At 27.6% G+C, this 11,476-nt stretch overlaps 1 protein-coding gene across 1 annotated transcript; it reads left to right on the top strand.

Moving 5' to 3' along the window:
• Positions 1–6,966: 6,966 nt before the first annotated feature.
• Positions 6,967–10,731, top strand: LOC129307642 (50S ribosomal protein L29, chloroplastic). The gene is made up of 2 exons (XM_054948497.1): positions 6,967–7,368; positions 10,310–10,731. The coding sequence occupies exons 1-2, from the start codon at positions 7,042–7,044 to the stop codon at positions 10,481–10,483; spliced, it is 501 nt and encodes a 166-aa protein (XP_054804472.1). The 5' UTR covers positions 6,967–7,041; the 3' UTR covers positions 10,484–10,731.
• Positions 10,732–11,476: the final 745 nt, after the last annotated feature.

The raw sequence follows: 11,476 nt of genomic DNA, 5'->3' as shown, positions 1-11,476 counted from the left end.
AAAAGTTATGTCAAATCAATTTTTATTTTTTTTGGCCAAATATATTAATCAAAATTTTGTTTATTTTGAGAAATTTAATCATATATTAAAATTTTAATCATTAGGGATTAACATATTTAATCAACCAAACAATAAGGCACTTGATTCAAGATTAAGAGAAAAAATATAAGGACGCGTAAATTATTTTTTAAAAAAATTTATTACATGAGGAAATCAAAAAATTGGACCTACCTAGATAATACGGTTAGAAATGCCTCAATTTAATTCGCCAAAAAAAAAAAGAAAAAAAATGCCTCAATTTATGATTTATCACTTCATAAATCGAAAAGGGGAAAGGGAAAATATACATATGTAGTCCACACAACGTCAGAGCATGGCAGATTTACAATGCTTTGAACAATGCATTTCTTTTTTTAAAAAAAAAAAATTGTTAATGAATGATTTTATTAAAAAATAATTGTGGGATCCATTATAAAAAAATTGGGTGTGGGACCTCCCATTAAAAAATGTGAGTGTGGAACCTACATTTATAAATTTTAAAATTTTTGAAAAGATGTAAAAAAAATAATAAAAATTTTATATTTTAAAAAATCATGTAGGATCTATAATAAAAATTAATAGTAAAAATAATTTTTTTGTAAAAATAATAGGTGCTAGATATGTCAAGAAATTACTAATGGTAAAAAAGTGGGGTGGGGACCTAAAATTTACTTTTTAAAAAAAATCATTTAATTGATGATTTTGTTGAAAAAAAAATATGGCTGTGGGACTCATTGTAGAAAAGTATGTGTGAGATCTACCATTAAAAAATATGGGTGTGGTACCTGTATTTGTAAATGTTAAAAAATTAAAAAATATATAAAAAATAATTAAGATTTTTATATTTTGAAAAATCAGGTAAAATCCATTAGTTAAACTTGATAGTTTATATAATATTTTTAATAAAAATAATAGGTATTAAATACGCAGAGAAATTACCAATAGTAAAAAAGTGGTTGTGGGACCTATAATTTAATTAATAAAATTTATTTACATTGAAAGAAAAAAAATTCATAAAAATTTTTATTTGTAAATGTTATTTTAGACAAGGTGTAAAAAATAATAATATTTTTATAATTTAAAAGATCATATACAATTCATAGTATAAATTGAAGGTAGATATAAGAATATTAGCAAAAAATAATAGGTGTTAGATATATAATGAAATTTATATTGAGATAACACAATTCTTCAAAATTAATATTGTTCATATTCTTCAAAATTCACATACATAAGGTATAAAATCTATTATTCTATTATTTATATGTAAAAGTAGATTATGGTTTGAAAACCTATGAAAAGCATTAATATAATTATGTGCTTCAAGTCTTAGCAAAAAAATATTATGAGCTTTAAATTAATTATATAATGTTAATGAATTTATCTTCTACTACACACCAAATTTTTTCTTGATAATCATTTGTATTACTTGTAATGATCGTACATATAAATGATAAATAATATGAGAAAATGGATTATATTATATTCTTGATTTATAACCATTATAATTATAATTTATAAATAATATTATAATATAAATTATAGTATGATTTATTATAGTACATATTTATTTTTTTAAGGTGATACATGGGGCAATAAAATTTTAAAAAAGAACAAGCTAGATTATATTTTGAATTGCAGGATATGAGCAATTTTAAAAATTATTGATATTTTTTACTATACATAAAAGTGCCATATTGTAAAATAAAAGTAATTCTTTATAGGTATCATTCTATTAAAATTTTAATTTCATGAATATTGTCTGTAGAGATACCTTGAGGAAAAAAAGAAGTCATTCCTTAAATTTTAATTTACACTAGACAATACATTCTAAAATAAAATAAGATATTATTTACATTTTGAATGTGTGCAAACATAACAAATTTTAAAATAAAATATTCTTTGAATTTTAATTTGTACAAACTAATAAATTACAGAGTAAAATACGCTAGCATCCCTTTTGTTTTGTTAAAATTAAAAAGATTTCTTCTTTATTTTTAAAACTTATGATTTAGTCTCATTTTTAATGTTGTTTGGAATATTACATTAAATATTCTAAAATAATTAATTTATTACTTGTATTTATGATGAAAAATTTTAAATTATTAATTTACCCATATAATATATTTATCTATCCTCTCAAGTACTAATTTAAGAAACTTCAAATAATTTTTGGCCAAAAAACAAGTTTTAAACAATTAATTATGACAACAATTTAAAGATATTTTGTGAAAATTATAAAATTTAAATAAAAAATATAAATTATATTGACTAATCTATCTTTTATTTCATTAATTTTTTAACACATACGTATTTGAAATATTATTTTAATAAACTTACTCCCTCCGTTCAAAACTATAAAGCATTTTTGAGGGGTTAGATATTCAAAAATTTAAGATATTTTTAGTATTTTATGATGTAATTATTGTCTTTTTTTAAAAGTATTTCTAATAAATAAATTACTTTATATTTATTTTATAATAAAATATCTTACGAAATAGGTGTAAATATGAAAAGATAATAGTAGTTTAAAAGTAAATAACTGCTTTATTAGGATAAGATTTAATTAAAAATGTTTTATATTTTTAATGGAGTGACTATGCATTTAATGTTTTTAAAAAATACTAAATAAAATAGTTTGTATAACTAATAAATTTAAAATATGTATAAAACTTTAAAAGAATATATTAAGAATGATACTTTATCCAACGGATGTGACTCAGTTATTAATTAATATTTGGATGAATAAAAATAAAAACTTAAAAGTAGAAGACATGTTTATATTTTATAACTCTTAACTATTGATTATAAGAGATATTTGTACTTCTTTCGTTTAAAAATATAAGACATTTTTTGAGAAGTTGAATATTAAAAAATGTAAGATATTTTTAATTTTTTGAGGTGTAATCATTGACTTTTTTTTAAAAGTACCCCTTTTGATAAATGATGTTATATTATTGTAGGGTGTTTAATAGGAATAAAAATAAAAATATAAAGTTAGCTTGAAAGTAAATAATTATTTTATTAGAAGGTAAGATTCGATTAAAAATGTCTTATATTTTTAAACAGAAGGAGTATATATTTTAAAAATAAAAAAGTATTTGTAATTATGATAAAATAAAGAAAAAAGCAATATATATATATATATATTACTTTGAGATACTAAAATATTGTTTTAATTTATTTTTTTAAAACTAAAACATTCCCGTGCATTGAACGGGTTATATATTTAGTTTGACAAAAAAAGTTATAAATTTTTATTTTTATAAAATTAAAATTTTTGGATGCTCTAAATTTTTTCTTGGATGATGAGCATCAAAGACGGATCCGGATATGGAGCATGGTAACTTGACATTTGGCATCATTGCTGGACGCACTCTACAAATCGAACAGATGTTTGCCCGTTTTAATGGCTCAAGAAAATTGCGCTCACCAAGACCAATTTATGAGTATTTTTGTATCCTTGTTTATTTAAGGATGTTGAGTATCCCTGAACACAAAATTAATAGATATTTTTGACTTTTAATCTTTTTTTTAATTATGATAGTTTTTATTATTAAGACTATATTTTGGGAGAATGGCAATCTCAAAGGACCTTGCCAGCTTCAACCCATGGCCAAATGTTTTAGCCAAAGCATAAAACCATGAGACACGAACGAGCCAGTGGATTATTAAGGCGGCTTCTTTTTTAATCATGATAAATCCTTTCCTATTATTATTAAATATAGATTAATAAAATAATTTTATTAAATTAATTTTAATAATAAATCAAAGGACCCTACCAGTGAATTATAGTCTTAATTATAAAATAATTATAATAATATATTAAAACATAGTTTAATCATTTCTATTATTTCACTCTATGTAATGAATACTATAATAAAAAATGATTCATCATGGTGGAAAGAAATAGAAAAGGAAACTATATTTTACTCTTTTCTATTATGATAGTTTCTTTTATATTATGGTAGTGTTTTCAAATTAAGTTTCATTAAAAAGGGATTAGCTTTTTTTTTTTTAAAAAAAAAAACCATGGTAGATACTTATAGATACTTATCTACCAAGGTAACTAGCTACATATGAGAAAAATTTTGAGTGTGTTCCGGTTGAAACAAAGAATACTCATTTAAAACAAATGGTATTATGGTTAAATGATTGACAAGATATTTTATAAAATTAAGGGGTTAAATTAAAACTTTATATAAAATTAAAGGATCAAAAGTATATTTTAACTAATATATATAATTCAATTTGTTAATTTATCCAAAAACCTTAACTGGATTGGTCATGGGACTAGTTCAGTTTTACTTATTCATTGGCCTAACGTATCAATTTGGATTGGATTTTAATATAATAGACCGACACAAGCTAGGCAAAAATTTCTGTCTCTGTAGCTTAATTACCATAAAAAAGTTTCAAATGATATGTAGCTTATTTAACCATAAGAAAGTTTCCGAATATTTTTCTCCAACAAAGTCATAGCAATAAATTGGCACCTGAGACTTTGAACTTTCAAATGCAAACAGATACTCCCTTCTGTTCTTATTGTAAGATATTCTTAGTCATTTTATATATATTAAAAAAAGTTAGTTTTTTTTATTGATATCATAAAAAAAGAGAGATATAGATATACTTCTATTTTTATGTTTAATTTTAAATATTAATATAACTATATTAACTACTTTCGCATTGATCAAGAAAGGATAAAATTAAAAAAAATAATTTAATTATTATAATATATCCTATATTTTAGATCAAAAATTACTTCTAAAAGGAACTCAGTTTCTCTACTCATCACAGGGATGAGCACCATGTGATGAAATTTGGACCATCCAAATTTAAAATATGATTATATATTATATCTATTAAAATAAAAATTTATAAAAGTTATAAAATAATGTTAATAAACTTTTTATTTTTAATATAGTCTAAATTTAATTTAAAGAATCTAATTTAATATTAAAATTTTTATAATTAATGTATATTAACTATCATATATATTTTGCATAAAGATGAGCACCATGGTGCTCATCCCAATAATGAGTAAGGAAACTAATTTCCTTATAAAAAAATGTCTTATGAATAAGATTGTAGGTTATAAGAAAATGTACACATTGATCACTAATCAATGGGTCACAGCTCGCTGACTTTGATTTCAAAGTTGAACGAGTGGATGAAAAGAACACATTCTCAAACCTTAAACAGTTAGAGAAAATCACAATGGAAGTATATTTTGCAAATGAGCCAAGTCTCTCCTGAGACAAAGAAGGGATAATAATCTAGAATAAAATAGAAAATTGACTTTTTATATAAGAAACATCTTTAGTGTCCCTAAATAAAAATATCAAAACAAAAGAAATGTTTACATTTATTACTTGATTATGCTATATGCAATGTAAATAATCAAAGTGCTTGTTTGGTTTTTTCATTGGCCAAAAATTAATTTATTAAAAATTCATTTAATAAAAGTTTGTTTTCATAAGGTAACTGTTGTTAAGGTGTGTGTGTGTGTGTATTAGAGTTAGTTTTTACTATTTTCAGTTTGAAAAGCACCCTTTGTTACTTTTTACTAAATCCACATTTAATGGCTTTTAGAAGGTGCATATGAAAAGTTGGTTTAGAATTAAATTAAATATCCAAATCGCTTTTCATGTTTTGAAAGTTGAAGATGGAAAAACAAATGTGCCTATATATATATTGTTTATAAAAAAAATATCATCGTTAGATGTTAGGGCAAGATTTAGGTATTTAGTGTGAATTTTAATGTGTTAATAATATTAATAAAAAAAGTTTCTTATGAAATAAAGAATATATAAACAATTCATATATCTTGATTTAATTAAAAACAGACACATTAAATATATAAGATTAAGTATATTTTTGTTAATAATAACAATAGATACATAACACATGTTGTGAAGAGTGAAAACTAAGGTTTAGGCATTAACAAAATATAAAAACAAGAGGGGTCATAAAAAACAACAAATCACAAAGATTGAATAATAATAACTTAGATGACAAGAATGTGTTAAGATGGGGACAAAAGTTAAAAATTAAAGCTCTCTAAATATATTGAAATTAAAAAAAAGATGTAATATATAATCTATTGATTTATCTTTGCTTACAATCACGTACATTTGTCTATACAAATTGTTCACAAAAGTCGAGAGAATCAATTCAACTGATGAAATGAGGCATCAGCTCATTTTAAAATTGAGTTTGAATCTTAAAATACATAATTATATTAAATAAAAATATTAAAAATATTTTGGAGGTATTGTAAGGCCGCCATTAATAATAATGGGACTTTGAGTATTTTAAATTTTTTAAGATGTCAAGTAATAGAATAATAACAATTCTTATTCACAACAAACCTTTGAAGATACTTCTTCCGATCTTATTTATAAATTATTTTTATTAATTTTATCAATATCAATATAATAAAAATATAAGTGATAAAAATAAGTAAAATTTTAAATATAAGTTTAAAGTAAAAGGTAAAAAGTAAACAAATAATATAATATTTTTTTTTCTTTTCTTTCTCTTACTTTTCGGTATAATTTAAAAATTTTAATTTAAAATAAAATAATTTTATTAATTAATGATTTATAAAGTAAACTAAATTATATTTTTAAAAAGCGAATAATATATAAAATTGAAGGAGTAATCTTTATCATTTGATTATTAACTAAAAAAACTATGAATTTATTTTCAACAATGTTGTTTCACTGAGATAGGCAGTTCAATCAATTTCTCCGTATCCAAGTCAAGCACTCGAGGACATGGTTACATGATTGACTAAGCTAGAAGCAAAAGTTGGTAAGGTAAAAATGGACCAGAGTCTAATTTCTCCCTAAGTTTGGGGTAAATTGTAATTTGAACAAACCTGAAGACGCCGGTGTAATATGCCGAAAGAAGACGAAGGTGGTCTTATCCGAATCCACTGGGGCTTGGCTCCAACTCTTAACGCAGAGCAGCAAGAGCTAGGAGATCGAAGGGAAAATGTTGAATTCGGTAGCTTCACCCTCAACAATATGCTGCGTTCCAAAAGCATTTTCTGGAATTCCGAAACCTTCCTTTGGTGGCATTCAACTTCGTGGCATACGCTCCATTCAGCCATGCTCTCAGATGAAATTGTATCGACATCCTACTTCATCAGTAGTAATGATGGCGAAGAGAGAGGAGGAATTGAAGGAAATTAGAGCTAAAACCACTGAAGAAATCCACGAAGAGGTAATTGATCTTAAGGGCGAGCTTCTCATGCTTCGGCTCCAGAAATCTGCTCGGAACGAGTTCAAGTCCAGCGAATTCCGTCGGATGCGCAAGAGGGTATTACTTTTTCCTATCTGCTTAATACTTGTTAGTTCAGGGGAAATGCTGAACAATTTCATAGTTTTTATTATTTTTTTTGGTGAATTGAAGACCCCTCTAGTTTTTATTTTTTATTTTTTATGTTTTGGCGAAAGAAGACCTCTCTTGTTGAACACTAGTTTTTTGAACAATAAGATAGGAAAATAAACTGAGCCTGCCGACTAGAAATTAGAAGCCAAGCCAAGTTGAAAACATGATATTAGGGATAGGGAGCAATGGAGAATTTTCGCCTTCTGGCAACTATCAATTTTGCCGGTTTTCCTTGTAACGCTTTACTGGCTTTCCTTCTGCTATAAAAAGAAAAGAAGGAAGGAAAAAGAGGAGGAGGAGGAGGAGGAGAATTCTCTTTCAAGCCTAAGGGGAAAATTCTAAATTTTCCGTTCAAGTATAACCAGTGGGTCTAGAATAGGCAACTGTACCCTGCTTCTGATAATCATTACCACGAGTGATGCTGTCTCATGCTTAAAAGGACATCCCCGGTTGAATTTTATTTATTTATTTATTTATTTAGGAGACTATTTAAACATAAGGTCATGGTTTTTATTTTTATAATGTTTAGTCAGTGGTCCTAGTTTGATATTATGCTTTAAAGATGAAGCGAGGGCAATTGATTATCTGCTGGGAAATTTGGTTAGCTTGGTTGTTTATGAACCTCTAAAAGTTGAAGCTGCTGAGATCTTAATTATGTTCAAGGTTGAAATGCACATTGTTGGCGAGGTAAAGGGATTCATTTCTATGGTAGTTTAAGAAATACAACTCAGGTACATAGATGCTTGCTATTTTTAAATGGTAAAGGGTGAAGTTGATATGATATATAGTCTATATACAGAACAGGGACCTTCGCACTTATTTTTCTGTGATAAAGATCTTTAATTCATGCATATGCTGTTATGCTTATTACTCTGGCACTATGTCTCCTGGCTTTAAACTCTCTGTTATATACAAAGAGGGAGAGAAAGATAGAGGACAAGTAGTAACCACTAAAATAGAAGTTTTACTTGCTTGATGATGAAACTCTACCTTCTTATTTATACTCAATGGGTGCTTCACACCAGACAAACTCAATTCTTAGAAAATGAGCTGGCTACAGTCAATGGAAGGAAAGGAAAAGCACGAAGGAGAGTTGGTTCTTTGACTTTTTGGAGGTCGGAGGCTCTCCTCAGCCAAATTCAGATCTCTTGCCTACCTCATTTGGAATACCTCACCACTCAACCCATCTTTTTTCCTCTTCGTTTATATTATTTCATATTTCTACTATATGTCTGAGTGACCTGTGGCCCATTATCAAGATTGGGGCATATCAGTTGATCAGTTCCCCTGAGAACTTTGACCTGTTTCTAAACTATAAAATGCTACTAGAGATGCTATGTACCCAATCACAGCCATCCTCAAACTTGGTACATTTGGTGCATTTAAATTGCAACTAGATTTGCTGACCCATGCATTGCATGAGATACATTAAAGATTAAGAAAATTGGATAAAATAAAATAGATATAAGATTACTTTAATAACATCCCCAACACCTCCCCTCATGGCCCCTTTCAAAAAACGATTGTGGGAGTTCTGATTTTTTTTTTATTTATAAAAAGGACTTCTAATATTTTAAGGTTACATGTTAGCTTCACTTAATGATGATTTTTAATTTTATAAATATTAGGATATTACTTTGTTCATACTGATTTCTTCTCTTCTTTCTGTTCTTAATCTAATTTTCTTTTAATTCTTGTCTTCTTCATCGGAGTGATAATTTGAAAGAAGGAAGAAGCATGACTTCACTTCACCAAATTAAAATGTTAATTCAATAAATAACAAAAATTACTGCCCACTTCTCGATTTACTTGTGCCCAGCACTTGATAAAATGTGACTTCCGTTTGTGTGCTCACAGCCTGCTGTAATGGGTTACCATAGCATCCAATTATGTAGATCACAATTATCAATTAGGCTGTGTTATTCTTTAAAGGATTGATGCCTTTTTTTTTTTTTGGTATTCTGTATTTTATTCGTCATCGGGCAACTCTTGCCTTCTGCTATCACACTCAATTATCTTGTAAAAGCAACTCTCTTGAATTTAGTTGATGAATGATCTCTGTCCCCTCACTTCGCTTTTACTCAGTTGAGCTGTTATAGATCAATATCATAATCTTTCATTTTTGTATTTTGTTCTTCATCTCATAATCAACTAAGTGCCTGATGCTGTTGAAGGAAGGATCCCTGACTCCTTTTTGTCTCTTGTTCTCACTCTTGGTTTTCTTCTATTGAGTGGAAGTTGGCAATGTCAAGTCGAGTGCATATTCACAATAAATCCCATCATCCTGATAATCTCTGTTCTATCTTGATATATTGACCTTTCGTATATACCCAAGAGCAAAGGGAATACAATTCTCTAAACTCATATCCCTGTAACTCGTGTCCTTGCATGTATATCCACATTGTGTGAGAATTAATTAGATCATTCTCTGACTTGTCCATCTTTTCTATATCTGATCTAGAAATGAGAAGTAAGGGGGCAATCGCATATCCTCTTATATGTAATGATGTGAGGTCTGATCTGCGGCGAAGCAAATTCCTAATCTTCTGTTTGGAATGAGAGTCAAATGGGGAGGAGAGAAAACTACAGGGAAAAAGGTAAAAGAAAAGGACATTTTCTCTCTCCAGCACAATGTTTTTTTCTTTACTTTTCACCCTCCTATGAGGAAATTAAAGGAAAACAAGAGTGGAAAATGTATTTTTCCTATAGTTTTCTCCTCTTCCTATTTTATTCTCATTCCAAACAAAGCTTAAGGGACTTAGAACGGGTTTACCAGCAATTCCTTTGGGTCTGCATTATTTTATTCGCTTCCTATCTCTTTGTTGGTAGTTTTAAACTTCTGAATGCGAATGAATATTGATGTTTACAGATTGCTCGCATGCTTACTGTGAAGCGGGAAAGGGAGATTGAGAAGGGAATCGGTAAGAGGTTATCTAGGAAGCTTGATCGGAAATGGAAGAAAAGTATTATCCCTAGGCCACCTCCCTCTTTAAAGAAGCTGCAAGAGGAAGAAGCATCTGAAGAAGCTGAAAAATCTGCATGAGCTAACATATTAATACTTGCAGCTTTGTAGTTTCATGGATAAAATTATTGCTCAATCATCATTATTGCTTTTGGTGGATGCTGCTAATTAGTATATAATATCTTCTTGGTAATTTAATGCATGTTCCTTTCATACATGAGGTTCATTTCCCCAGATTTTTGTAACATGTATTATAATATGAGAGATCATTTGCATTTGACGTTATAATCTCGTATACTGAATGGTTAGTTTGTTATGTCGGTTCCATATTTGCAAGATATCTACAGACTTGGATTACAATAGTACAATTGCATTTGATGATGAAAGAAAAGAAGAAAATACCTCTTGGCTTGTTTGGTTTTACGAGGTGGACACAAGCCTTCAGAAAAATTACCTTTTAGCTTGTGATAGGAAAAGCTTTTATAATGCATGGCTTGATAGTTATATGCTATCAATTCTCTATATTTAAAATATACATACTACCAACTGGGATTGATTTAACTTAAGGAATTAATTTTTTACAACGTGACGAACTATAATTTGAATTTTTGTGAGAATATGTATTCATATTTAATACTTGATCGTATTTTGAACATGATTGTTTCTAATAAAAAGTTGTTGGTCTGCAATCAAAACACATACATACAGCGGCAGCACTAGTGGATATATTGGAAGGATCAAGGATATGTTGGAATCAAGGTTGGTTAAGATGACCATCTTCACTTATTCAACTAAAGCTTCTAGGATTATCCAAAATAAATTTTCTATGAATCATCTGGCTCATAAACACCATCAAGAATGTCTGAAATTTTCTTATGAAGGATTGGGGAGTTACATTAGATTATGCTTTTAAAGAGACAGATAAATTTGTTGGTTGCCTATCTTATCGATCTAACAACACGGATGTCACCTTTAGACTTTTTAACATCCCTCCACCGGGGTGTAAAGATCTCTAAATTCTAATTTGAGATAGTCTCATTTTCTTCTATATGGTTTTTAGCGTAGCCTTGTATT

The sequence above is a fragment of the Prosopis cineraria genome, unplaced genomic scaffold (genome assembly GCF_029017545.1).
Source record: "Prosopis cineraria cultivar Desert tree isolate PC_DT_omini unplaced genomic scaffold, ASM2901754v1 PC4, whole genome shotgun sequence".
NCBI lineage: Eukaryota > Viridiplantae > Streptophyta > Magnoliopsida > Fabales > Fabaceae > Prosopis > Prosopis cineraria.
The sequence above is the reverse complement of the archived record's forward strand: the minus strand, read 5'-3'. Positions and strand labels throughout refer to the sequence as shown.